This window comes from Equus przewalskii, chromosome 10 (assembly GCF_037783145.1).
Source record: "Equus przewalskii isolate Varuska chromosome 10, EquPr2, whole genome shotgun sequence".
Lineage (NCBI taxonomy): Eukaryota > Metazoa > Chordata > Mammalia > Perissodactyla > Equidae > Equus > Equus przewalskii.
Genome location: NC_091840.1, coordinates 32,520,431 through 32,547,888, shown reverse-complemented (window position 1 = coordinate 32,547,888; position 27,458 = coordinate 32,520,431). Strand labels below are relative to the sequence as shown.

Here is a 27,458-nt window from a genome sequence, read left to right as displayed (position 1 = left end):
GAGGCTCAGCCCTCCTCCGCGCCCACCATCTCGGGGCTCTGGGACTGTAGGGGACCCCTGCACTCCCCAGAGCTGAAGCCAGCAGGGACAGAGACTATGAGGCAAGCAGCCCACCGACCCAGGCCTCCTTAGGACCAGCCCGGCCGCCCAGCAAGCTAGCGAGCAGCAGCGGAGAGACGAGCAGGAGATAAAGGACCACAGAAGACCATTGGGGATCACCCCCAGCAGCTCCTGTGGATCCTAGCCAGGCTGAGGGGTCGTGATGGATGGCCAGACTCACAGACGCTGATGGACAAACAATGACACTGATGCACACAGCTGCACAACACTGAGACGCTCCGATACAACCAGCGACAGCATCACACACTGCCACAGCCCTGCAATACAGACACCCCCCCACACACACGGAAACAACTGGTAACTCCAAAACAGGCACAGACAGTGACACACAGAACCACTACCCCCCAACACATACGACAGGGGGCACCCATCCTCCAAACACACACAAGACAACGCTGACCTGCAAGACAGACCTGGAGACACGCACATCTTCACCCAGGCGCTGCTGCTGGTGGCCTCTGCACATCCTCCCTGCCCCCACAGGGACACCCTTGCTCCTCACACACTCACACACACACACACAGCCACGAGCAAACATAGCTTGCATACCCCCAGCTCCAGCTCTGGCAGCCCCGACTCCTGCAGCCTTCTTTGTGGATAAGGAAGAACTCGGTCAACCTTGGATGGAGACTCGGTGAAGCCAAAACTCAGAGAAGAAAGGGTCTGGCCTGGCATGACCCTCGCCAGCCCCTCCACTTGGCTGGGTGATGTCCCCCGGTCTGAGTCCTGGGGCCCCTTGGCAGTACCATGGAGCAACTGACATCCCTCCCACGGCCGGGGGACCCTGGAGCCATGGAGCCATGGGCACTGCCCGCCTGGCAGAGCTGGACTCCAGGCCAGGGGAGCGAACCTGGAGGCGCAGCCCCAAGCATTGCTGATACTCCAGCAGCTCTGCAGCTTGGAGAACTGGGGCTTAAGGAGAGCTCTGAGCCCGAGGGAGCCAGGAGCCCCCGACTTGTGGGGGGCATTGACCCTGAAGGAACAGAAACTGAGCTGCCCAGCCTGGGGCAGCAAGCAGCAAGCTCCGTACCCAGCTGCCCGATGCTGGAGGATGAGGAGGCGGAGGTTTTTCCTGAGGTAAGGGAGCTGTGGAGGGCTGGGGTCTGTGAGGTGGGGGGCCTCTCATCATGCCCTCCAGTGGGCATGAGATGCAACCCTCTGCCCACCTCTCCTCTCCGAGCCTGCCTCTGTCTGTGGTCCGTCTCTGTGACTGTCTCTCCTCCCCTCTTTGGGCAAGAATCTCAGTGGCTCCATTTTTTGCCATCTGTCTGTCCTTCTGACTCTCTGCCTGTCTGTCTACATCTGGCCCTCCCCCTACCCCCTCCCTCTGTGAGTCTCTCTGACAGTCTGTCTGTCTGTCTGTGTCTCCTCCTCCGTGAGTCTCTGTCCTCAGGGGCTGGAGTATACTGGGGCTGTGTGGAGGTGTCTGGTGGAATCAGAGTCCAGAGGAAGCAGATTCAGGGGACGGGGCTCGGTGCTGGGCTGAGCCAGGGAGGATGAGGTTTGGGGTGGGTGTGAGCAGTCTCCTGCAGAAGGTTAGAAGATGGAGGGACCAGGACTTTGGGGGAGGGAAGGGAACTCAGGGGCCATGAGGAGCCTGGAGGGGTGAGGATGGGAGCTCAAGCTGGCATTTCCCAGGAGAGGAAGATGGGCAGGGATGAGAAGAATTGGGGACTAGCAGAGAGGAGTCCAGTGTTGCGGGATGCAGTGTGGGCAGTGAAGACTAAACAGCCCCTTCTCTTGGGCCTTCTCTGCTCCCCACTGAAGGCCTGGGATGTGAGGAGAATCTTCTCAGTTCCGTGTCTCCTTGGACCATAGAGGGGGAATGCTTCCATATGGAGGGCTCTGACTAGGTAGGGTGGGTTCTTGAGCTGCTGTGCCCTGTCCTTTCCCATGCCAGGGCAAGCTGAACATGGGCTTCGGGGACGGACCCAATCTGGAGCTGCTGAGGGCCCTGGGGGAGCTGCAGCAGCGCTGTGCCATCCTTAAGGAGGAAAACCAAATGCTGGTGAGGCTTGGAAAGCGAATCCTGGGTCCTGACTGCAGCTGGGGGAAGGCAGACTCTGACACCCCGGCCCTCCGCCTCAGCATCCTCCTCATCCCATGAACATCCCTCCGACTGGGGGTTACGTGCAAGTGACATGATCCTAAGACCCAGAGAGGATAAATCCCTACCTAGAGTTGCAAGGACCCCACTGGGAGCCTAGGGCTCTAGCCCAAGGCCTGGGCAGTTAGGATTGGGTCTGTGGGGTGCTCCACACATACCCCAATTCTGGCTGACCCCTTATCAGAGGAAGAGCAGCTTCCCTGAGACGGAGGAGAAGGTGCGGAGGCTGAAGCGGAAGAACGCGGAGCTGGCGGTCATTGCCAAGCGCCTGGAGGAGAGGGCCCGGAAACTGCAGGAGACTAACCTTAGGGTGGTGAGGATGGAGGCTGGGTGACCAGGGAAGAGGGGAGCCAGGGCTGGGCCTGAGGGAGTGGGGTTTGGGAGTAATGGACTCTTAGCACCCAGGAAAGCTGGGAGCCAGGGGCTGAGATATAAGAAGGGCAAATGCTCGCCAGGCTAGGAGGCTGAGGGTTTCTGGAGCTACAGGAGGGAGGGAAGGGCTGGGCAGGGAGTTCCTGAGCAGCCAGGGAGTAGGATTCTGGATGACCACGTGCTGGTGCTGGCTGCAGCCATCCGCTGAGCTCATCTCTGGGTGCAGAGCTGGTGGGGGCAGGGATGAAGACCCATCACATTGGCAGCCCTAGTTAGCAGCATCCTTTGGGCCTAAACTAGGAGGTGCAGTTAACTCTTTCAGTCCTGCTTGAGGATTGCTGGGATGGGGTCAAGTGAGGCTGTTGGTACCCTGAGGCCCCAAACACAGGGTAGAAGCAGGAGGCCACACTTCTAGGTTTTCATCCTAACCATTCCTTTGGGAGGAGCTGAGGAGTGGGAGAAGTGCCCCAGCCCTCAGATGACAGTTGGCCTTACCCCTCCTCTGGCCAGGTGAGTGCCCCCGTGCCCCGTCCAGGGGCCAGCCTGGAGTTGTGCCGGAAGGCCCTGGCCCGCCAACGAGCCCAGGACCTCAGTGAGACAGCCAGCGTCCTGCTGGCCAAGGACAAGCAGATTGCTGCCTTGCAGCGAGAGTGCAGGGAGCTGCAGGCCAGGCTCACCCTGGTCGGCAAGGTGCGAGGAGGCCCTGGTCACCCTTTCTAGCTCAGCCCTACACAGGGCTGCCGGCCTGGCGTGTGGGATGTGGATGAGATGCTAATGAGATGCAAATGAAGCGGGAAGGTGGAGGCTGCTGGGGAGTAGGTTCCCCTGGCAACGGCCCAGGTGGAAGCAGGGAGAAGGAGCCTGAACTGAAGGGGGTGGAGCCATGAGTCCCAGACCTGGGAATTTCTGGGCTTCAGGCTTCAGGCTGTATGCCAGTGTGTCTAGCTGTAGGAATCCACAAATACCTCGCACTTGTGTGAAGCGATGTTTTCAAGGCATTTAGCACAGTGCTGGGCACACTATGAGTGCCCAGTAAATGAATTACTGTGAATGTCTGCACACGGGCTAGCGGAAGCATGCGGCGGTACACGCACGCACCGATGACCAGGCATGTATGCATGGGAGAATGTGCACGTTCCCGCGCGTCGAAGCCCCTCCAGCAAGGCGGAGGGCGGGCTCCGCTGGGGATGGCGTGGGGCGTGCAGGGGTTAGGCCTGACTCCTCTCCCTGTCCGCTCACCCCAGGAGGGCCCCCAGTGGCTCCACGTGCGGGACTTCGACCGGCTGCTGCGCGAGTCCCAGCGGGAGGTGCTGCGGCTGCAGAGGCAGATCGCTCTGCGCAACCAGCAGGAGCCGCCCCCACCGCCCCGGCCCCCGGGCCCTGCTGCCCCGGCCAGAGCAGGGGCGCCCGCCCCCGGGGCCCCGGGAGAGGTGAGCGCCCGCGCAAGGGCAGGTGTGTGTAGATGGGGGGTTGGGGCGGCTCCGGGATCTCCCCCTACACCGCACTCAGAGCCCCGAGGATCTGGTAGTGGCGAGCCTTCCAAGGGCTGTGGAGCTTTCCCGATCCCGGGGGCAGGATCCACCGCCTAGCCTCCCCGCGCTCCTACCTGCGCCGCGCCCGCCCCCAGGGGTTCGGGGTCCGCCTTCTGCAGGCCTGCGCCCTGCGGGGCCCGCCCCGCCGCCCCTGCCGCCCCTGCCGCGTCGCCAGTGGTATGGCCCGGCCGCAAATCCCTGGTTGCCCTGGCAGCCGCCGGGGCCCCAGCCCGCGCCGCCGCCTCCCGCTGCCTCCGTAGCGCGGGGACGCCCCCTCCAGCGCCCGCCTGGTCGGCTAAGCCCGGCCCTGGCTCCTGGGGGGAGGCGGTGCGTCCGCCCCGGCTCCAGGTACGGGCGACCCTCATTGGGCGCCGGGCTTAGGCAGCCCCTGTCGCGAGGGTTAGTGACCCACCCCGGACCCCCAGAACTTAGAGGTCTGTCTCCTCTCCATCCTCTCTGCTTGGGCAGCACCTAGATCCACCCTCTTCTGGGCTCAGGGGTGGGAGGAAGGACTCCATAGCGACCAAGGCCTCAGGGTGTGAGGTGCTTCTTGCTCAGATTTTGCGCTTCTGCCTGGCCCAGGGAGGGAGACGCACAGCCCATGAAGACCTGTCCTCCCCCAGAGTTCGCCCAGATAAATGGGCAGTGCGATGGGGTGGGCTTGGGGGAAGCCAGGAGGAGGGTCTGGCCAGGTCTGCCATGCTCTAGGCCAAGCCCAGATTTGGTTGATTCATAACCCCTGGCTCTGGAAACACTGCCTCCCTGGGGGCCCAGGCGGCCTCCTACTTCTCTGCCAGTGACTGAAGGACACCCAGGACAGTTATTGAGTGCAGAGCAGGGCTGCTGCTGGAATGGAAGCTAAAAAGGGAAAGCTTTGGCCTGGATAAGGGACCCATCTCCCAGGGCACACATGGGTCTCAGGATCTCAAAGCACTATGTCTGGAGGACACAGGGGTGCAGCCTCTGCACTTCCACATCAGCTGGAGATGATGGGAGGGGGTGGGAAGACAGCACCCCCCCCCTTCCTGGGCAGGGATCTCTTTGCTGACTATGAGATGGGGTGGGAACCTCCCACGGACAGGCTAGGCTGGGGGCAGGCTGTCCTGGAGCCCTGTTCTCAGGTGCCAGCCCCCTGCCTCTGGGCATTTCCAGGCCACACTCCAGGAAGATGTGGAAAGCCCACCCGTGGTCCTAGGGGAGCCAGAGAAACAGCAGAGGGTGCAGCAGCTGGTAAGTCTCAGGTCTAGGCTGGAGGAGACCTGTTGTGGACAGATCTGTCTTTCTGCATGAGGGGCCCTCGATTCTGACCCTACAGGAGTCAGAACTCAGCAAGAAGCGGAAGAAATGCGAAAGCCTGGAGCAGGAAGCCCGGAAAAAGCAGAGGCGATGTGAGGAGCTGGTGAGCTCTCAGGGCCTCCTGGAGGCCAGCTCCTCCCTTCCCCCAGCCAGCCAGGTGGTGGGCTCCCTCGGCTCTGCTTTCATCCCTCTTTCCCTCCTGTTCTGCACGGCTCTCCTTTCCTGGCTGATGCAGATTCCACGTGGGGGAGGAGGGCCTTGTCTGGGAGGGCAGGGTCCTCTGCATGGAGAGGGGAAGAATGTGGGTGCTGGGCCCCCACTCCCCCCCAGAGCTCCTCTGGTCTCTCAGGAACTGCAGCTGAGAGAAGCCCAGAATGAGAATGCCCGCCTGGTGGAGGAGAACTCTCGGCTCAGTGGGAGAGCCACAGAGAAGGAGCAGGTAGCGGCTCTGCCCAGGTGCTGTGGGGCGTGGGCTCCTACTAGGGCCCTTGTCCCTGGGCAAGGGCCTGCTCCTCCCCCACCCCCAACTGGGCTAGAGTACAAAGGGTTCTATTCCCTCTGGGGAAGGAGCTGGTGGGACAAGGCTCACATGCCCAGCGCCCTGCCACTCCCGGTCTCCAGGTGGAGTGGGAGAATGCGGAGCTGAGGGGCCAGCTCCTGGGGGTGACACAAGAGAGGGACTCAGCCCTTCGCAAGAGCCAGGGTCTGCAGAGCAAGCTGGAGAGCCTGGAGCAGGTGCTGAAGGTGAGGGACTGTGTAGGTGAGGGGAGGGTATTTGTCCCTGGATGGTGGAACATGCCTTTTGTGGGGTGCTGGGGACTAAGGTCCAGTCTTGGTGCTACCGGCCCCTTTCCTTCTCTGCCTCAGTTTCCTTTTCAATAGAGGGTATCTTTAAGTGTCTGAGGCTCCCTTGTCTTGCATCTTCTAGAGAAACAGTGGAGTGGGGCTCTGGCCTTGACCCATGGTCTTGTGTTTCAGCACATGCGGGAGGTGGCCCAGCGGCGGCAGCAGCTGGAGGTCGAGTATGAGCAGGCTCGGCTCAGCCTGCAGGAGAAGCAGCAGGAGGTCCAGAGGCTGCAGCAGGTGAGGGCAGTGTCTCTAAGGGGCAGGAGTGAGGGAGGGGTGGTAGGCTACTGGACCCCAGCTTAGTTATCCACTCATTCAGTGAGCATTTACTGAGCACCCACTGCATGCCAGCCACTGTACCAGGCACTGGGGGACAGTGGTGGGCAAAGACCAGGTCCCTGACCGATCAGCAAATAAGCAGATCCATGAGTGAGATGGTCCCCGTCACTGACAAGTGCAAGGGGGGAAGAGAACTGGTGACGTGACAGAGAGTGACTGGGGTGGGGTGAGGGGCCACTTTAGAGAGGTGGATGGGGAAGGCCTCTAATCCCTCAGGGGCAGGAAGGAGCCAGCTGAAGAGCACTCCAGATAGGGGGACAGAATCGGGAAAGAGCAGTGTGGAGATGGCCAGGACAGCAGGAGTAGGCGAGAGCCAGATCACTCAGGGCCTTAAAGGCTGTGGAAAGAGTTTGGATATTTTGCTCTCTGAGCAGTTAGAAGCTGTTGAAAGATCCCAGCATGATCCAAGGGGTCATTTTAGCAGATCACTTTGGCGGCGCTGTGGGGGGTGGATTGGGGTGTGGAAGCGGGGCAGTCAGGTGTCGGGGCTGTGGAAGCACTCCGGGTGGGAGATGATGGCCTGGACCAGGCAGCAGGCAATGAAGGGGAAACAGACGGATGGGTGTGAAATACGTTTTGGAGATAGAATCAACAAGAGTCACTGTGGGATTCCAGTTGAGTCCCAGCTCTGTCGCTCATTTGCTGTGACCCCCTGGTGGAGGGTGGGGCTTTTCACTCCCCAGGAGGTGAGGGATGAAGGGGCAACAGACTTGAGAGGCAAGGAATGCTGAGTTCTGAGTTCTATTTTGGCCAAGTTTGGGTTGTATGTTTAACATGCAAGTGGAGATGTCCATAGACAGCTGGATTTAGGAGCCTGGAGTCGTGGGGAAGCAGGTCTTGGAGATGTATTTTGGAGTCATCAGTGTATCAGTCATGTGACTAGATGGGACCCTTGGGAGAGAGTGTAGAGTATAAAGTGGGCCTAGCACTGTGCCCCGTGGCACCCTGACGTTCGAAAGGGGTGGAAGACGGAGCAGGCAGAAGAGGCTGAGACGGGGCGTCCGGAGAGGTAGGAGGGAAACCCTGAGGGTGGATGCTCCCCAAAGAGAGAGCAATGTCAGGCTCACGTCTGCTTGGCCACACTGCCTTCTAGCCTAAGGCACGGTTCAGGGTGGGAGTTCGGGAGGGAGGGGCCCTCAGCCTCCCTCTTCCCAGCCCGCCTGCCCTCTTCCTCTCCTCTCCCTTCCCCCTCTTTCTTCTTTCCTTTTGCCCTTCCTAGCCCCCCTCCCTTTCATCTCCCTCTATCCCACCCCTTTCCTCATCCTTCTCCTCCAGCATTTTGCCTCATTTCACCTGTAGGCCCAGGCGGAAGCTAAGAGGGAACATGAAGGCGCCGTGCAGCTGCTGGAGGTAGGGTCCCTAGGGGTGACCCCAGCCCCATCAGCTTGTGGGGGAAGTTCAGAGAGAGCTGGAGGGGACTGTGTGGGTGTGAGTGTCATGGGTGTGGGCTTGCAAGAAGGGCCCTTAAATACTCCAGGGCCCAGGGGAATCCCCTCCACCATTGGCCTGTTTCTTAGGCTGGGGCACAGCAGGGCAGGGGCTCCTTAGTCTTGAGCAGCAGTGTCCCTTTGCCACCTACCCCTGGAGGCTGCCTTCACCCTGAAATAGCCTTCCACTTAAGAGCTGCTCAGTCAGTCCAGGGAGTGGACCCAGTGGGCCCCTCCCTCTTTCCCTCCCTCTCTGGATAGTGACCCACAGGGTACGGGTTCTAACTCTCCTCTGCTTTCCTTTTCTGTGCAGTCCACCCTGGATTCCATGCAGGTACAGCCTCCTGACCCCGACCTCCCTGGCTGTCCCCTCCCCCACACCTCTCCTGGCTGGCTGAGCTGCGTCTCTTCCCTCAGGTCCACGTGGTCCCAACCCTCATGCCACCAGAGGAGGGTGTGACCGGTAGCAGACCTGAGACTCCGTAGATGGGCTGGGATTCCTACAGGACATGTGGGCCATCCCCTGGTCTCAGACCTGCCACTGTGCCTGGCAGACATGGGGCCTTTCCTCCTCTAAAACCTTGCCATTCAGACCATGAGGAAGTTCATTACCAGTCTAACCCGTGATCTCTTGGCCAGGGAGAGCCCCTAATATTGGGACTCTCCTGATACCTGAGGAATATTCTTGAGAATTGGCTTGTTCCTGTCACAAAGATGCCCCGGCTCCCATGTGAGCTCTCTCTGGGGACCTCTCTGAGGGCAGGGATTTAGGTCACTGACTGTGGGAGGGTGACAAGCAGTGGAGCTGAGAAAACTTCTGAGGTGATGCTGGTGGTGGTGCTGGGGGTGGGAGCAATCCCTTTTGGCCTAGAAAGCAGCCAGAAGCAGAAGTGCCACTGCCTGGGGTGTGAGGGTGTGCTGCGCGGAGGCCGGTCGAGCCCTTCTCTGGAGGCGGGTAGGGAGTGCAGCTGTCCCACAGCCCCAGGACTCCACCCTCAGCTCAGACACTGTTAAGGGCAATGGGGCAGCCAGGTGGAGGGTTGGTGCCAGGCCTAGGGGCTGGGCAGATGTGATCTGAAGTTGGTGTGGGGCTGTGTGGAGACGGCACAGGCTGAACTGGGCTGCTTTGCTGGGCCTGGTGGCTCATGGTGGGTCTTGACTCAGGTCCGGGTTCGAGAGCTCGAGGAGCAGTGCCGCAGCCAAACTGAGCGCTTCAGCCTCCTGGCGCAGGAGCTCCAGGCCTTCCGCCTGCACCCTGGCCCCTTGGATCTGCTCACCTCTGCCCTGGGCTGCAGTACCCTTGGGGACCGTCCACCACCCCCCTGCTGCTGCTCTACCCCCCAGCCCTGCAGGGGGTCTGGCCCCAAAGGTAAGGTACACCCCACTGACATTAGCCTGGAATCCTCAAACCTGGGGCTTTTGTATAGGGTCAGCGGAAGCTAGCACCTCGCCCAAACTCACACAGCAAGTTAGAGCCAGGCCTGGCTAGAACCAGGCTCTGGTGGGAAAAAAATGAGCCCACGGGAGTGGCTCTCCCAGAGTCTGGCCCAGGCATCTCAGGCCACTGCTCCTCCCGCTCAAGACCTCTGTGGTCACGGCCGGGAGTTGGGCACTGGGAGTCAGTAGCAGGCAGTGTGGGCTGGTGAAGAGTCAGGGGAGGGGGTCAGTCAGATCTGGTGGTCCCGGCTCCCCTCACTGAAGAGTCCCATGATTTTGAGCATGCTGCTTCACCTCTGTGGGCCATGGTCTCCTAAACTGTAAGACGGGTAATTCCATGCACCTCGGCAAGCTGCTCTGAGGATCCTGTGAAACAATGTGTGTAAGTCACTTCCACCTCCACTTACTAAGTTTCCCCTAAATATTTCCCTTCTTGTAAGGAAACCTGGCTGTGGAGGGCCTGGCTCCCTATCCAAGAGGCTCCACCCTCAGTCCCTGGTCCCTCTTCAGGCCACAGACCGCAGGCCCACATGCCTTCTTCTCTTTAGACCTTGACCTCCCACCGGGCTCCCCAGGGCGCTGCAGCCCAAAGTCTTCCGAGCCTGCCTCTGCCACGCTTGCTGGGGTCCCTCGAAGGACCGCCAAGAAGGCAGAGTCTCTCTCCAACTCCTCTCGCTCTGAGTCCATCCACAACAGCCCCAAGTCTTGCCCTACGCCTGAGGTCAGTGCTGGGGAGGGGCTGGGTCTTGCTCAGCCTTGGGGAAGGGAGAAGGAGAGCTGGCCCTGACCTCTTCTGGGATTCCCAGGAGTTGGGTGGCTGCTGGCCCATGTCGGGAAGTGGAGCCAGGTGCTTGGAGAGAAGGGCCTGTGGACTCCTCCTTGTGGGCAGGGAGCTTGGGTGGAGTCTGTCCTGCGCTCCGGGGCCGCCTGAAAGCCCTAAGTTGGGGTCACCCAGCCCCACCCCTCTGGGGCCAAGAGAAGCCCCAGAGTCTTGGGCTGGCTGGAGGGAGACACTATGGCGCCAGGATCCACATAATGAGACTGTTCATGAGAGCGGCTGTAGCAGATGCAGATGGTTGTGTGAGAAAGAGCACAGGTTCCGGGATTCAAATCCCAACTTTGTCTTAGGCAAGTCATGGACCCCTTCTGGACTTTGGTTGCCTTGTCTGGATTTTGGAGCTAATTAAACTTGCCTTGTAAGGTTGTTGTGAGGATTACATGAAAAAATATAGGGAAAGTGCCTTGCTCAGTTTGGGGGACACAGAAGGTGCTTAACATATGGCAGCTATTATTATTACCAAGTTCTTGGGCGTCACTCACAGCTCTTCTGATCACCTCGTCCCCCTCTCTACCTCCCAAACTCCAGAAAGTGGAGGGGAGAAGGTCAGGAGCAGCCCTGATGTCCACGGTTGTGGAAAGTGGCGGAACCCAGCCCTGGGCCTCTACTGCCCCCTTGTGGGATAGGACGGTGGTTCTGGCTTTGGCTGCCCCTGTTTTCCCTGGCAGTGACCCCCTCTCAGGGACTTCTCAGCCCCTTCTGCGTGCTCGCTGCCAGCTCTTTACACTCAGAGTGCTTTGCTGGGTTTTTCCTTAAGGAGACAAACTGCCATTGGGCAGCCACCCCACACCAGCATGGCTGGCCCCCTCTCCGAGAAAGTGGTCTTATTTACTGGGCTGGTGCAGTAGAGGCCAGGGCTCAGGGAGGAGGCCAGGTTATCCCCACTCCCCCTTCCCAGGCCAGCTGTGCTCTGCCAGGGCCTGCTGGTTCAGGTGCTGATTTAGAAAACATCAGGGCTCATTGCTGCTGGCCTTGTCCAGTGTGCGCTCACTTTCCCTTCTCAAAGCAACAGGTCCTCCATTGTCTGCTTTGCCATTGGCCCTGGGTCCTGGAGAGGACTGGCCCTTTCTGTTTGTCCCCAGGTGGACACAGCCAGTGAGGTGGAGGAGCTGGAGGCAGACAGTGTGTCCCTGCTCCCAGCAGCGCCGGAGGGCAGCCGGGGAGGAGCCAGGATCCAGGTCTTCCTAGCGCGCTACAGGTGGGCCCCTCTCCCCTGTTCCCCATCCCCCCCAGCATTTGGGGTGTCTGGGAGGAAGGGCCTGAGTGAAGATAGCGGCCTCTGGAGGTAATGGTGGGGTGCAGGGATCCCAGTGGACAAGTCCTCTTGACCTAGTTGGGCTGAGGTGGGCTCAGTGAGCGCTCTGCTTGGCTGAAGATGGGCAACCAAGTCCCCATAAAGGCCGAGTGCGTGGGGGAGAGGAGCTGGGACGTGGCAGTCAGCATGTTGGTTGCTATCTTCCTCCTCCTCCGCGCCTCCCCCCACAGCTACAACCCCTTCGAGGGCCCCAACGAGAATCCAGAGGCAGAGCTGCCGCTTACTGCTGGCGAATATATCTACATCTATGGCAACATGGATGAGGATGGCTTTTTTGAAGGTAGGAAGGTGGCAGGGAACAGTCTGTTCATTCCCCTGCTTTTAAGCTCTTCTTCCTAGAGACCTCCACGCATCCATATCCTCTCAGCCCACCATAACTTTTCAGACTCAGCTAAAAGGTGTGCGGAGACCTGGAGCCCGTGGGGGAAAGGGAAAGGAAGGGATCTGGGACAAGGGGGCAGCCGGTCTGACTGCAGGTCTGCCCTAAGCAGGGCAGGACAGGGCCTACCACAGTCTAGATGATGGGCAGAGTGTCATCGGAAATTTTGGCTAAATTTGCTTTTGTGCTGGGGGACACGGCATGGCAGTGTTTAACACGAGTGATGCTCGAGGTCAAGCATGTAACATAGTTCTGATGCTGGACTCCAGTCGGGTGTGGGGAGGAGGAACCAGGGTCCAGAGCCCAGGAAAGGGTGTTAGCAAGTGGTTAGCAGTTCTCAGGGCGTGGGCTTCAGGGCAGTTCTCCAGTGCCTGTGGGGAGATGGGGCAACCAAGGCAGATGCCCCACTACTCAGACTGGGCAACAGGGCAGGGCCTGCAGAAGAAATGGCCTTGGGAGGCTCCCCCAGGGGGCCCTGGCTGGGTACCAGGCTGCTTCCTTCAGCGGCAGGGAGGATGACACTGTGTGGGGACTGAGATGAGGTGTGGACAGGGCAGGGCAAGGGCTGTAACCATGTGTGGGGATGTAGAAAAGAGATCAGCTCTGGGTCTGCAACACCCAAAGCTTTGGGTTTGTAAGGCCAGGCCTTGAGAGCCTTCTCGGTGTCTCTTCCCCGGGCCCTACGCCTGTTATTTGAGTAGCTGCTGGGAATGATGGTAAACACTAAATTCCCCATAGGGGCGGATAACAGAGAGCGGGATTAAATAGCTCCCCCCAAACAGCTTTTTTAAAATGGAAAAACAAACAAACCAACCAAAAAACCAATACAATTTTTTGGAAGGGGGCAGCAAAACCATAAATATCAACTAACCACAAATTACTAGATTTGAACCTTACAATCTGGGATAGATTTAAAGGCATGTAGACACCTGAGTGTAGGATGTGGGGCCATGTTGCTCATCAAACTTTAGCTGAATGGCTCCTTCCTCTACGTCTGGTCCCACCTGGACCGCTCTTGGGGGCACATACTTCGGGAGCTTGTGCCTGACTCAGACCCAGGCTCCAGTGCCAGCCTTTCAGGGCTGTGGGTCTGTTCAGTGTGAAGGCTCCTGCTTTAATGTCACCCTCCTTAGCACTAGTACTTATACTAGGGCTGCCGCAACAAGTGACCACCAGCCGGGTGGCTAAAGCAACAGAAGTGTGTTCTCTCACAGCTCTGGAGGCCAGGAGCCTGGAATCAAGGTGTTGGCAGGCCACACTCCCTCTGGAGGCTCCAGGGAAGAGTCCACTCCTCATCCCTTTCAGCTTCTGGTGGTTCCAGGTGTTCCTTGGCTTGTGGCCACATCATTCCAGTTTCCCCATCTGTAGTCACATTGCCTCCTTCTCTTCTCTCAGTGTCTCTCCCTGTGCGAGATAAAGACACTTGTCATTGCATCTAGGACCCACCCAGATAATCTAGGATGACCTCATCTCAAGCTCCTTAACTTAATTACATCTGCAAAGACTCTTTTTCCGAATAAAGTCACATTCGTAGGATCCAGGGGTTAGAACGTGGACATATTTTTGGGAGGCCCCCGTTCAGTCCACCACAGCGCTTATATTATTTAATTTATTGACAGTCCCTATTGTGTCTTCTTTAAGTTTTCATACTTGTTTTTGCTCCTAGTGTAAGCAGAGAGAGAGAGGGTGTAGGGGAAACTCGCGGGCCCTCCAGCAGTTCAGGACTGCCTACACACACCCTCTGCCCTCCACCCGGGCCTGTGCTTCCCCTTCCTCCTGATAAGGCTCAGCAGTCACCAGCTCATCTGTTCCTGGGAATCTCTTTCCTTCTTCCAAGTTAGCTGTGACGTGACATGCTGTGTGCCCAATTTCTTCCTTCCCTCACATCCCTCAAGCAACAGCGAATGATTTACAATACTCTATTGACGAGTGTTTGGGGGAACTGGCACAAGGTAACACAACTTACTTTTGGCCGCTGCCTGGAGTGACCACCAGTCATGCTCCCAGGCCCAGGCCTGCTGTGGGGCCTAATCCCTTCTAGCACCCACAGGGGACTCTTTTCTTTGGCACTTATGTCTTCTGTATCTAAAGATTCTTTCCCCTGCCATGACCAGGTGTTGCTTCCCTCTCTCTTTGAAAATGTCTGTTTTTCACAATTGGAAGTTGAGGGGGCCCCCTGCCCCTACTCCTCAGGGCTGCGTAATATGGAAGTTTTCAAATGTACAGAAAAAGAATAAAACAATGAACACCTATATCCTTGCCACCTCGATTCAACAATTGTTAACATTTTGGTGTATTTGCTTTTCCATATGTGGGTTACAAAGAAAAATGACGTAAAAGCAAGTTGTACACATCATGACATTTTACCTAGACATACTTCAACATGCATCTCCTTGGAACATGGACATTCTCCTACATCCTTGCAGTATCTGTGTCACCTGGGAGCTTGTTAGAAATGAATAATCTGGGGCTGTCCTGGTGGGGTATCAGTTAAGTTTGTGTGCTCTGCTTCAGCGGCCCAGGGTTCGCCGGTTCGGATCCCTATGCACCGCTTATCAAGCCGTGCTGTGGCAGCTTCCCATATAGAAGAACTAGAAGGATACATACAACCAGGATATACACTGGGGCTTTGGGGAGAAAAAAAAAAAGAGGAAGATTGGCAAGAGATGTTAGCTCAGGGCCAATATTCCTCATCAAAAAGCATACCTTTAGGAAAAAGAAAGAAATGCAGAAATCTCAGCCTCACCCAGACCAGACCTAGCTGAGTTAGAATCTGCATTTTAACAAATCTCCAGGTGATTCATATGCACATTAAAATTTAAGAAGCTCTGTCTATATAACCACAATACTGTGATCACACCTAGAATATTAACAATAACTCCCTAATCCAGCTCTTGACTGCTCTTGTCTTTCAAAAGCACTAACAGGTAAATGTTGATTTGAATCAAATGCTTAAGATCACTCACTAACCATTGCTAAAATGCATTTTTTGGACTGGTTTTTCTCTACCTCCTCTCTGTCTTCCCCTTCCCTGCCCTCCCTCTGCCAGGGGAGCTTATGGATGGCCGAAGGGGCCTGGTCCCTTCCAATTTTGTAGAGCGTGTGTCCGACGACGACCTCCTGACCTCCCTCCCTCCGGAGCTGGCCGATTTATCCCACAGTTCAGGCCCTGAACTCAGTTTCCTGAGCGGAGGTGGGGGTGGCAGCAGTAGTGGGGGCCAGAGCAGCGGGGGACGCAGCCAGCCCAGAGCAGAGGAGGAGGCTGCAGGGGACGAGCTTAGTCTGAGCCCCTTGCCTGAGGGTCTGGGTGAGCCTCCTGCTGTGCCTTACCCCCGCCATCTGGCAATCCTCAAGCAGCTGGCCCACAGTGTGGTGCTGGCCTGGGAGCCACCTCCTGAGCAAGTGGAGCTACACGGCTACCATATCTGCGTGAATGGGGAGCTGCGTCAGGCCCTGGGGCCTGGGGTGCCCCCCAAGGCTGTGCTTGAGGACCTGGACCTGCGGGCCGGGGCCCTCCGTGTTTCTGTACAGTCCCTGACCAGTCGGGGCAGCTCCGACCCTCTGCGCTGCTGCTTGGTGGTGGGTGCCCAGGCCCGAGTGGTACCTACTCAGCTGCGGGTCCATCGACTGACAGCCACATCTGCTGAGATTACCTGGGTTCCCAGCAATAGCAACTTGGCCCATGCCATCTACCTCAATGGGGAAGAGTGCCCCCCTGCCTGCCCCAGCACCTACTGGGCCACTTTCTGCCACCTGCGGCCTGGTACACTCTATCAGGCACGAGTGGAAGCTCAGCTCCCACCTCAAGGATCCTGGGAACCAGGCTGGGAGCGGCCGGAGCAGCGGGCTGCCACACTGCAGTTCACCACACTGCCCGCAGGTATGCCAGCTTGGGCATTGACTGTCCGTAACACCCAGGAGGCCAGGCCATGGGTGATTGTGGAGGGGAGGCTGTTGCTATTTGCGTTTTCAGGGAAATGGCAAAGTGGGCTGGTATCTCTGGTGCCGAGTGTCCTACATTACTGTGTCTTGTGCCTCTCTTTCCCCAGGCCCACCTGATGCCCCCCTGGATGTGCAGATTGAGCCGGGGCCCTCACCTGGAATCTTGATCATCAGCTGGCTCCCAGTAACAATTGATGCTGCTGGCACCTCCAATGGCGTCCGTGTCACAGGCTATGCCGTTTATGCTGATGGGCAGAAGGTATGGCCTGGGCACTCTCCCTGTACTCTGGGAGCAGGATGTGGGGTCTTTCCTTGCCACTCTCAGAAGCCTAGTCTCCCCGCCTGGCACAGGGATGCCTGGCCCCTGGCATTTGGGCACTGTGTAGCAGATTAGTTAGGAGCACAGAGTTTGGTAGCAGATGACTGGGATTCAAAAACCACTGCACTGTGTGGACAGGATGATTAGATGAGATAAGGCATGCCATGGGCTTAGCACAGGGCCTGGCCATTGTTGTCATTGTGTCATCACAATTGGCCATCTCAGCCTCCCTTTCCTGTGCTTCCTGTGCTTCCTCCATCCTGCAGATCATGGAGGTGGCCTCGCCCACAGCAGGCAGTGTGCTGGTGGAGTTGTCCCAGCTTCAGCTGCTGCAGGTGTGCAGTGAGGTGGCTGTACGTACCATGTCACCCCATGGCGAGTCAGCCGACTCCATTCCAGCTCCTGTCGCCCCAGCCCTGGCTGTGGCCTGCCTGCCAGCCAGGGTCTTCTGCCCCTCACCACGACCAGGCTCGGAGGCCAGACCACCCCTTGCTCCAGCTTCTCCAGGGCCTGGAGACCCCAGCTCTCCCCTCCGGTGCCCTGACCCCCATGGAACTCGAGAGCCCCCTGGGGGCCCCCCAGCAAGCCCTCCCAGAGAGACACCAAAAGGATCCCAAGAGGAGCTCCCAGCACCTTGCTCCCAGGTAGCCGGCTGGGGAGGGCGGAAGCAGGTGGAGGCTGGGAGAAGGGCCTGGGCTTGGGCCCTTCCTCAGTGCCTTCCATTCCAGGAGGAGGTTGGGGCAGCTGTGCTGGGTGCCTCAGAGGACAGGAGGGCCAGTGGGCCAACCGTGAGGGAGACCGTTCCTGGCCCTGCAGCGTCCTCACTCGCCAAGGAGGAGGCCGAGTGGACTGCAGGAGAGGCCTGCCCAGCACCCTGCTCTACGCAGGAAGCCCTGGCCCAGAGGGTGCCCAGTGCTGAGGCCTGCTGCGGAGGAGACACAGCGTCTGGGCTGAGGCCCAGGGCTGAGGTATGGGATTGAGGAAACACTGGCCCACCTCAGAGGATCAGGGCCTGCCTCCCTGCCTTCTGCCAAAATCTGGTTGCGCTCTCCTCTTATTCTCTGCTCTGGTCTGTGCTGTCTGTCTGTCTATTTCTCTGTCACTTTATCTTTCCAGATTTCTCTTTCCCTTTTGGCTAACATCCTCTTCTTCCCCGCCCACCCATTGTGTGAGCCCCCTATTTGGGGCATGACCCTCTCTCCCTCTGCCAAAGGGCCACTTTCGTTCTGGCTGGCGCTGACCCTGCCAGAGCCGCCCATCCCCCTCACTGTCCTTCCCTCTCTCCTCCTTTGTCTCACCTCTTGCAGAGGGAGGACACGGCGGAGCTCGGGGTCCGTCTGGTGAACTCCCTTGTGGACCATGGCCGCAACTCAGATCTATCAGACATCCAAGAGGAGGAGGAAGAGGAGGAAGAGGATGAGGAGCTGGGTTCCAGGACTTGCTCTTTCCAGAAGCAGGTTGCTGGCAGCTGCATTAGGGAGAATGGGGCCAAGGTAACGGGGTGCAGAAGAGCTGGTGGGCCCTAGACCTCGGGTTCCAGGGTCCTCTACCCCCTGTGTCAGCACTGCTCCAGCCGTCACTGAGTGCCCGCAGCATTCTAGGTGTGTGGCCTGGGCCCTGTCCTAAGCAGCAGATAGGAAGTGGCTCAGGGTTGGCCTCTGCCCTCCTGGGAAGAGAGGGGAGAATGAGGAGCTCTTTTCTGCACCTTTTCCTGCCCTAGCCCACCAGACGCAGCACCCTGGCCATCTGAGAGCCTTGTGTTGGGAGCTTCTGGGGAGGGGGTGGGGAGGCCTCTCTGCTATTACGGGTACAGTTTGCTCCCTGATGCTCCTGTCCCTTAGGGGCCCAAGCATCTGTGCCACTGTTCCTTGGGTGTGTCCCTTATTCTTCCTCTGGCTCTGCCCTGGGCATGCTGTGTGACTTTGGGCCAGCCTCCTTCTCTGGTCTTTCCTCTTGGAGAAAACTGAGGGAGAACTGTGGGATTGCCTGCAACCCCTGCCCTCATCTGAGGGCAAAGGTCATAGGTCTCTTCTCTCCCCATGGACCTCTCTTTCTTGCTGCCCTCCTCCCCCCACCCCCCAGCCCCAGCCCGACCCCATCTGGGAGACTGACAGCGACGAGGAGGTCTTGGAGCAGATCCTGGAGCTGCCCCTCCAGCAGTTCTGCAGCAAGAAGCTCTTTAGCATCCCTGAGGAGGAGGAGGAAGAGGATGAGGAGGATGAGGAGGACAAAGAGAGGCCAGGGGCTGGCTGTTCTTCCCGAGACCCTGGCCTTCCTGAGCCTGCAGTGCTGGGGCTGGGCTGTGACAGCAGTCTGCCCCGAGGACCTGGCCCGTGTCCGTTGTCTCCTGAGCCCTCCAGGGCTGGGGACCGCCTGGAGGACATGCCCGGACTAGTTGGTGGAAACAGCTGGAAGAGAGGAAATGGCTCCCCCGAGAAGCCCCCAAACCGCAGGCGGTCCCCAGATCCCCGTGAACACTGCAGCCGACTTCTCAGCAACTGCGGGCCCCAGGCCTCTGGACGACCAGGCCCCACACGGGAGAGGGGGGCCCCCGTTGTGGGCGAGGGTGCCAAGGGTGGACCAGAGGCTGGTGGGAGAGGGCGGCCGGCCCCTTCCCGGAGGTGCCCCCGGGGCCTGGCCCCAGAATCTGGCCTGGCCAGCTGCCTTTCTCCCAAATGCTTGGAAATCAGCATCGAATATGATTCTGAGGATGAACAGGAGGCGGGCGGCGGGGGCGTCAGCATCACCAGCTCCTGCTACCTCGGAGATGGGGAAGCCTGGGGCACAGCACCTATAGGAAGGCCCAGGGGGCCTCTGAAGGCCAATTCAGGCCTCAACCCCTACCCACGCCTCCTGGCCTGGGAGAAAGGGGAGCCAGAACGGAGAGGCCGCAGTGCGACTGGCAGAGCCAAGGAGCAACCCTCCCGGGTCCGTGCCCACTTCCCACCCTGGGCAGCTCCCCGCCTGCTGCCACCTGGTGGCTCTGCTTTCTGCCCACCAGCCACACCCATTCCACACTGCCGCCTCCATCAGCAGAGGTGGAGCTGGGCCTCCAAGCTCCCTCACCTGCCTCCTCCCACCCACATTCCACTGCTTTGCTGCTTCTGCTGATCGGAACTGGGACGCACAATATTCTGTTATCATTAGTCACCAATTGCTGCCAACCAGCCCCCTGCCTCCGGGCAGGGTGGCCTTTCCTCTGCTGAGCTAGTTACATCTTCAAGACACTGACTATGATGTCCGTCCGGCATCCCCCAACCCTGATGCTGAGAAAGGCCCTCCTCTCACACGCTCCTTGCTTCTCGGCCAGCTTTGAGATCCAGCCTCAGTCCCCTCTACTCCATGCATCTTCTGGGGTGGCTAGAGTGGGGGCCTCCCCTCCTGTCCTTCCTGCCCCTGTGGGGGTGTCTGATGTCTCCAGCGAGGTTGGGCCAAGGCTCCAGGAGAGGAATGTTGTGTCCCTGCTCTGCTGCGCTGCTTGTGCTGATGGGCACGCCTGGGGGAGTGCATATGGGGTCCTGTCCCTGCTGAGGTGCCTGCCAGAGGAGTGACGCGTCACTTCTGCCGTCTGTTCCCCTCTCTTTGTAGGCAGCAGAGTCGGGGGAGCCCAGAGGGCAGAGGGGCCCCCCACGGAAAGGGGGCCGGGCCCCCAGGCCCACCGAGCTGGGTGAGCACCTGGTGGGGGCTGGGCTAGGCTGAGGGGGCCTTTCTTAACTCCTCGGCAAGAGCTGATTGTCATTGCTGTCTCCCCAATCCTTTCCACAGCCCCTCCGAGGAGTCCCCCAGAAGTGCTGGCTTACCAGGACCTACCTGTCAGGGTCTTTGTGGCCCTGTTTGACTATGACCCTGTGTCAATGTCACCCAACCCTGATGCTGGGGAAGAGGAGCTCCCCTTCCGGGAGGGCCAGATCCTGAAGGTGACTGACTCACCGTTTGGTCCTCCCCCCTCCCTCCTTTCCTGCACTGGAGGAATTATAGCCATGCATGGGTGAGAACTCGGCTTCTCGAGCTGGGTGATGTGGGGTTGGATCCTGACTGCCACTTCTAGCCATGTAACCTTGAGTAGGTTAACTAACTCCTCTGGGCCTCAGCTTCCTCACGGGTCAAATAGGGATGATCTTAGTGTCTACCTCACGGCTTTTTGCTGTTGCTCTGAGGTTCAGGAGATCCCGTCTGCGGTGGGCTGGGTCGATGGACGTGTAGACAGTGGGTGACGATAATATGGAGAGGGCTATTTTCTCTCGCCCTCTGATCCTTATTCTTTGCTGTTCTCCCTGTTTCCTGCCCCATGGCCTGTGAAAGGGAGAGCACTCTGCAGTTCCGAGTGTGGTGTGCGGGGCTCGGGGCCTGGGGTGCAGGGCACAAGCTGAGCTGGCCTCCTGAGACAACTGGTCTTTGCCTCCAGGTGTTTGGGGACAAGGATGCCGATGGCTTCTACCGGGGTGAAGGTGGGGGCCGGACAGGCTACATCCCCTGCAACATGGTGGCTGAGGTAGCTGTGGACAGTCTTGTGGGGAGACAACAGTTGTTCCAGCGGGGTTATTTGTCCCCAGATGTTCTCACTGAGGGCTCAGGTATGACCTGCTGCTGTCCCTCACCCAGCTCCCAGCACCCCAGTTCCAACTCAACCCCTCCTGAGCAGTTTGTGTGTCTGGAGCAGCTGGAGCACCTCATTTATCCAGAGTCTAGCGGAGCCACTAGGACCTCGCAGAGGCTAAGGCCACTGTGGCCAGAGCAATGAGCTCACCAGCTGGAGTGGGGTCTGCTGCAGGGGGATGAGGCATGTGTTTTGGATCCTGGAGGTCGGGGATGGGAGAGGAATGCCCTTTAGAGATGAGCATAGGAACCCTGGCGCAGTCCCAAGAGGAGACTCCAGAGTCACTGTCCTGTCCCGCTCCCCTGCCTCAGTTTCTCTTTTACGTCTACTTGCCTTCCTGGATCAGGGCATTGTCCCTTTGTGTACTCCACAGCCCGCACAGCTGGGCCTCCTCCCAAGCCCCGCCGCTCCAAGAAAAGTGAGTGAGACCTCTTCTCCCTCGGGGGCCTGTGAGGATGAGTGGGGCGGGGGCACTGCTGGGCTCTCTGGGGAGACACACTTGGAGTTTTGAGCAGGTGAAGGGAATCAGAGCAGACCTGCACCCACATCCATCCCCTCCAGTGGGAGGTTTTTTCCTAACGGGGATAGAGGACCTCTGTTCCCAAAAGCACCTGACAGTAAATTCTGTGTAACCTGGAGCAAGTCACTTACCCTTTCTGGGCCTCAGTTCACTACCAAAACCAAAGGCCAGGGCTGATGTACTCTCTGAGCATCTTTCTCTGTTGTATGAGGCTGAGCATCTTGCCTGCCCAGCACCACCCCGGCCTTGGATGAGGAGGGAAGTGAGGGGCAGGGCTCACACGCACATTCTCTCCACAGCTGAGTCAGAAGGCCCTGCCCAGCCCAGTGCAGGTGAGGGGCTGTCCCTGTGCAGGGGAGACTGGGGAAAGAGGTGGGGCGGGGCGGCCCCTCTGGCCTCTCTCCAGGGGCCACAGCTAGTGGGGAGGTGGTGACTAGGGGGTGAGCAGGCCTCCAGTGCGGAGGATAGTATGGGGTGGGAGATTAGAGAGAGTTGTGAGTCTTCTGCCCCTTGCCTGCAGGCTTCCCCCAGCCGGTCTCCTCTGCCAGCCTGAAAGCTCCCCGCTCCATGGTGGCTGCATTTGACTACAATCCCCAGGAGAGCTCCCCCAACATGGATGTGGAGGTGAGACCCTCAGACTGAGCCCAGCCAAGCAAGGTGGTGGCAGGGCCTCCCTGGGCCTGACACCTGCCTTTTGGTTTCTCCACAGGCAGAGCTACCCTTCCGGGCAGGGGACGTCATTACTGTGTTCGGGGGCATGGACGATGATGGTTTCTACTATGTGAGGACATTGGGGTGGGGGTGTGCTGTACCCCATGTCATCACCCCTTTCAGAAAGGGCTCTCCCAGAGCCAGGGAGGGGGATGAGCAAGGGTTCCTGAGGGTAGCCTGGAGGAATGGACCAAGTCACCTTCCATGACAGTGATGTTGACCCATGGCTGTTCCCCCAGAGGCTTTAGGGTCAAGGGGGTGGGGTTGAGGCCTCTTTCCTTGTCTCAGTCTTACCAGCTTCTCCTCCCCAGGGCGAGCTGAATGGACAGAGGGGCCTGGTTCCATCCAACTTCCTGGAGGGCCCTGGGCCTGAGGCGGGCAGCTCAGACAGGGAGCCTGGGACACCCCAGGCTGAGAGTCAGGTCAGTGAGGAGCTGGACTCCCAGCTCAGCAGTTAGTTCTCTTCTCTGCTGGTGTGGTGTTGGGGCTAGGATAGTGTCGAGGGAGGGGCGCAGCCGGGTGCTGATCCAGGTGAGCTCTGTGCCCAGGGTGGAACTCCTGAGTTACCCCCAGAGGGAGCCTGGCCAGGGCCAGCTCCCTCCCAGTATGTGCCCCTCTCTGCAGAGGGGTGATGGCTGCGACCCTGACCCCCTGCCCATCTGACCTGGCTGCCCACACCCTGGGGCCGATACAGGTGAGGTGGCCTTGTGGAAAAGGACCCCCGTCCCCCCCACACCTCTAGCCAGTCATAGCTCCGGCTTCAGGGACCTTCCCACCCTGCTGGATCTCCCTGTCTCCCAGGTGCCTTTTAAAGCTGGTTGCCCAGCAAGGCCCAGCTTCCTGGGTTCGCATTCTTAGAGGCTGCCTCTCCTTGGGGTGAGTGGAGTACAGTTAAGCTCCAGCCTCACAGGACAGGGAGAGGGTGAAGAGGCCAGGCCCCAACCAGAAAACCCTGGGTTTCCATCTGCAGTAGTTCCGAGGCAAAGGTTATGCAAAGCAGTACCAGCCCCTGTGACCTGGGCTACCTGTGACTGGGCGGAGAGTGTGTGGGTCTGTCCATAACCCATCTCCTCTCTTTGTTCCCTGTTCTTCAGAGAACGAGAAGGAGAAGAGTCCAGTGCTAGATGGAGATAGATATATGTAGAGAGAGCAACATGTAAGTGGGGGACTGGCCCCCTCTGTCCTTACGACCCCTACTCCCCATGTCACCGTAATCAGACGGTGCTCCTTTGCCTTGAATACCGGAGCTGACCCGGCTCTTCCGCTTTCTTCCAGGGAATGGGGGAGGGAGATCTTGCCATGAGCCAGGTTTGGATATAGGATCATCCCTTCCCCTTGCCTTCACCCTGGGCAGTGCCAGCTGTCATAGGAACCCATGTCATCTTAGTATATAATGTCCACATTAGCTGACTCTTCATATTCTATAGCACATGCGGCTTATAGAATGTTCTGTGACATCCATAAACATGCCTCCTCAGCATATTATGATACTATATGACTATGGTATTGTAATATTGTGATTATTATTGGTGACAGAAGGATGACAGTGTAATGCCACCAGTAATAATGGTCTTCCTGCCCTTGTCCTCTGCATCATGACCTGTTAGGGGATCAGATGCATGATTTTACTTCCAACTTTATTTCCTCTCCTCAGGGGAATAAAACGGGAACTTAAACAGTTGGAGTCCATAGATAACCCCAAACTATTCATTTCTGGGGCTCTGTTTGTTTCCTCAGCAACCCCTCTCTCCTGGGATGTTGTGGAAGGAGCCCTGGGAGGGAGTGGGCAGGGCCTGGGACTCCCTCGCTGGCTGTCAGCCCTGGCTGGTTGGCAGTAGATGCTCTGACATCTAGGTGCTAGCAGACCTCTTTGTGGGCAGGCCCTGCCATGTCACCAGGGCCTCGGGTGAGAGTGGGCCCCAGGCTGGGTACCCAGCTCTCCTGCCTCTGGTCTGGGCTCCTTAGCTGGCTCTGGCCAGGAGACTGCCAGGATCTGGTGGAAGGTAGGGATTTGAGACAGGGAGTGGGGGGCAGCGGGTGGGGAACATGTAGGCTGGCAAGACCTGATTTGGCTGTGCCAGGCACAGGAGGTCACGGTGGGGGTGTGTGAGTACAGGTGGGGATGTGGGAATATGGGTGGGGGAGGCTTCCTGGTGGCTTTCCCGTTCGCCCAACCTGTCCTTGGGCCACTAGCACCACTGTCTGGGTGGGCCTGTGGCAGAGGGAGCCACTCATGGTTGCAAATGGAGCTGGGAGGCGATTCAGCAAAGGAGAAATGCTAAAGGAGGGAGCAGGGCAGCTTCCAGAGCTAGTGATGGGGGCTGAGTGATGCCCGACTGTAAATGCCCACTCTCAGGGTCTGTTCAAGCTAGAGTCCTGATCTCCTCCCTGTGGGTGGGCACTAGCTCCGCTCCCTGAAGGACATGGGGCGCTGCACCTGCTGGGCTGGACCCGCATTCTCCTTCTGTCTGTGAGGTGGTGCAGGAACTGCCCTCCCTGGAGGGAACGGCTGCCTCTAAGCGGTCCTGTCCTTGAGCTCCCTTTCTTGGGAGGAGATCTCATGGGGGAATTTGGAGTACCCATCCCGAGGGTCAGGTCCAAGGACTCTTGATCTCTCAGCCCAGCACCATGTAGAGACCCAGAGAAAGGGAGGGGCTAGCCCAGGTCCCAAGTGGGCATGAGCAGAACTGAGACTCTGCGTCTGTCCCTTCAGACTTCCAGTTCAGTGCTCCCTCAGCACCAGCGCACCCACTCACCTGTCTGCTCCATACGTGTGGGGCAGTGGTGGGGGGTGGGGCTCTGGTTCTCCACCATGGTTCTGTGACAAAGGGGGCTGCAGGCACCTGAGGTTGTAGGGTACAGGAGTCAGGGTGGGGCAGGGAGTTGGGCCCTGACCTTGCCCTTTTCTCTCATGTTCTAGGACCGGGCCAGCTCAACACAAGGACCCCCAGAGCCCCCAGGCTGGCCCTGTGCCCCTGGCTCTGGCAGCTTCCCCAGGATTGGACTTGGGGGGCCTCAGGGCACAAGAGAGAAGGTGCGGGGTCTCCTCTCCAAGGGGAAGCAGCTCTTCAGGAAACTGGGCTCTGGGAAGAAGGAGTGATGCTGAGGCCCATCCTGCAGGCAGACGTGGTCCCCTGGGGCCCCCAGATCACCGTCCCGGCTGGGTGGGGAAGACCATGGACTCCGGTTTTCCTGAGTTAACACTGTGGCACTTGGATGGGAATCAGAAACTTGGCGAAGGTCAGAGCTAGATGCATCCTTAAGGATGAGTCTTCTGGAAGGGCACCTTCCTCTTACAGGAGGGGAAACTGAGACCCAGAGTGAGGGAGTAACGTGGCCAAGGTGGCTGAGCACCTCAGTCACAGAGCCACGACTGGACCCAGGACTCTTGACTCCTAGGCCACCCACCTAGGCCTTGGTTCCCACCACGCTATGCTAGTCCCTTCTGTGGCCCTTTCCCAGGATGGGGGCCCCCTGGGGGGAGAGAGGGGCCTGTCCCCTCTGATGGCACTGACTATCCTGATCATGTCTTCCCTCCCTTGAAGGAAAGTTTGCACTGGATTCTCCTGAGCTCCACCTCCCATGGGGCAGGGGGGGCGGAGCCGTGTATATATGTACATACTCAGTGCCTCAGTCCAGCTTCCTCCATCTCGCTTCCACTGCACAGGCCCGGGAAGGAGAAAGGCCATGCCAAAGCGGGCCTAACCCCGCCCCCATAGTGCTCCACCCCTCCTGCCAGCCTGGTCTCCTGGCCCCTGTGTGTTCCCCGCCCCCAAAGACCCAGGGGGCCAGTGGGCAGAAAGCAGGAGTAGGGTTTGCCTTATTTTGCTCATCGGATTCAATTTCTCTTTTGCATTGTTTTCCTCTGGCCCCTGTCTGAGTCTGGGGCTGGGGAAAAGGACAGATTTATGCACCTGTTGTCATACCTTCCCTGTTCAGAGTGGGGGAGGGGGCTAGCCACTCTACCCTACCCACCCTTCCCCTGCCCTCGGCTGGGTGAGTGTCTCTGCATGTTCCCTTCGCTGTGGTGGGAGGCTGTTTCACTGAAGCCCCACCCCCACCTTGGTCTCCATGGGTGTGGAATGGTGGGGGCATTTGTTTAAAAAGACATTTTATTATAATAAAGTCTATTTTCACAAAACCCATGCTGGGCTCTACCTGGGGCGAAGGACTCCTCAAGGAGCAGGTCATGCTGGGCTTTGGACTCGACTTCGGAACCCAGAAGTTACATCCAAGGGTGACTGGGGCAAAACTAATGACACCAAGCAGACCAAGCAACTCTTGAGTTTTGTTTCCTAAGAAGAAGGTTTGGCAGCTTCCTGAGTCTCAGCTTGTGGGACCAGATGTTTAGAGTTGGGGCAGGGTCCTGGAGGGAGAAAGAGACCAGGGCAAGGGGACCGGGGGGACACAAAGAGAGAAGCCATCAGTTTCAAGGTGGTCGACTGAACACACCCTGTAATCTTGATTCCCTACACCAAATTCATAGAAATAATAGGTGTAAGAAAAAACAACCAAACAAGTCAACGAACACCATCCACAGTTCCACTTGAAAGCAAGGAGGAGGACTCTCAGTAGACTGGAAATGGCAGGATTCCAGAAAAGACAGATGGGAGATCATACTCAGAAACCTCAAAGCAGGGTGCGTGTGGGAGTGTTCTGCACGTTGCTCCATGCCTAGAGGTGGCACAAACAGAGCAGAAGAGGCCACAGGGGCTACTGACAGTGTGATTAGTTGAGGTTCCATGTGGGGAGCAATGGCCTCAGTTGACCACTGCACCTTCTCCTTCTCCCTGTGGGCCAAGGGGCAAAGGTGAGGATGTCTGCCTTTAGAGGGGAACAGTGGGAGTGGCAGCTTGGATCAGGGACCAGGCAGTACTTTAGGTGACGGGTGACACCTGGCAGAAACAAGGAGCATCACTGCCCAGGAGAAAAGCCACCAAACTGCAGCGTAAGTGTCCCCTCCGTCTCGTGGAAACTCTCCGAGTCAGCAGCAGCACCCACCCAGCGGTCTCGCAGGGCCTCTCAGGGACTAAGGCAAGGACACAGTTAAGACTCAACAGACAGACAATTTGGGAAGAACGGACATTTGAACAGTGTTGAGTCTTCTGACCTCTGAACAAAGTATCTCCATTTATTTAGGTCTTTCATTTCTCTTACCAAGATTTTGTAGTTTTCAGTACAGATCTTCCTTTTTGTCAGATTTATCAGATTTATCCCTAGCTCTTTCATATTTTTGATGCCATTATAAGTGGAATAGTTATTTTACACTTCAATTTCTGATTCTTTGTTGTTAGGATGTAGAAACACAACTGATTTTTGTATTTGCCCTTGTATTCTGAAACCTTACCAAACTCACTTATT

General features: G+C 58.2%; 1 protein-coding gene across 14 annotated transcripts; it reads left to right on the top strand.

Annotated features, from left to right (window-relative positions):
- Positions 1-26,242, top strand: TSPOAP1 (TSPO associated protein 1). 14 transcript variants are annotated; one of them, XM_070562266.1, is made up of 32 exons: positions 1-1,197; positions 2,021-2,128; positions 2,412-2,540; positions 3,110-3,289; positions 3,844-4,029; positions 5,284-5,361; positions 5,447-5,530; positions 5,777-5,866; positions 6,049-6,171; positions 6,406-6,510; positions 7,912-7,962; positions 8,353-8,373; positions 9,204-9,408; positions 10,025-10,197; positions 11,397-11,512; positions 11,800-11,909; positions 15,058-15,888; positions 16,058-16,209; positions 16,536-16,913; positions 16,998-17,237; positions 17,577-17,762; positions 18,352-19,197; positions 19,858-19,936; positions 20,035-20,186; positions 20,675-20,843; positions 21,240-21,284; positions 21,686-21,718; positions 21,907-22,010; positions 22,096-22,167; positions 22,409-22,519; positions 23,192-23,253; positions 25,018-26,242. In XM_070562266.1, the coding sequence occupies exons 1-31, from the start codon at positions 868-870 to the stop codon at positions 23,219-23,221; spliced, it is 5,517 nt and encodes a 1,838-aa protein (XP_070418367.1). In that variant the 5' UTR covers positions 1-867; the 3' UTR covers positions 23,222-23,253; positions 25,018-26,242. The 14 variants fall into 14 exon arrangements, with proteins under 14 accessions (XP_070418367.1, XP_070418366.1, XP_070418362.1 ...); XM_070562265.1 differs by having other exon boundaries at positions 21,213-21,284; XM_070562261.1 differs by having other exon boundaries at positions 9,917-10,197.
- Positions 26,243-27,458: the final 1,216 nt, after the last annotated feature.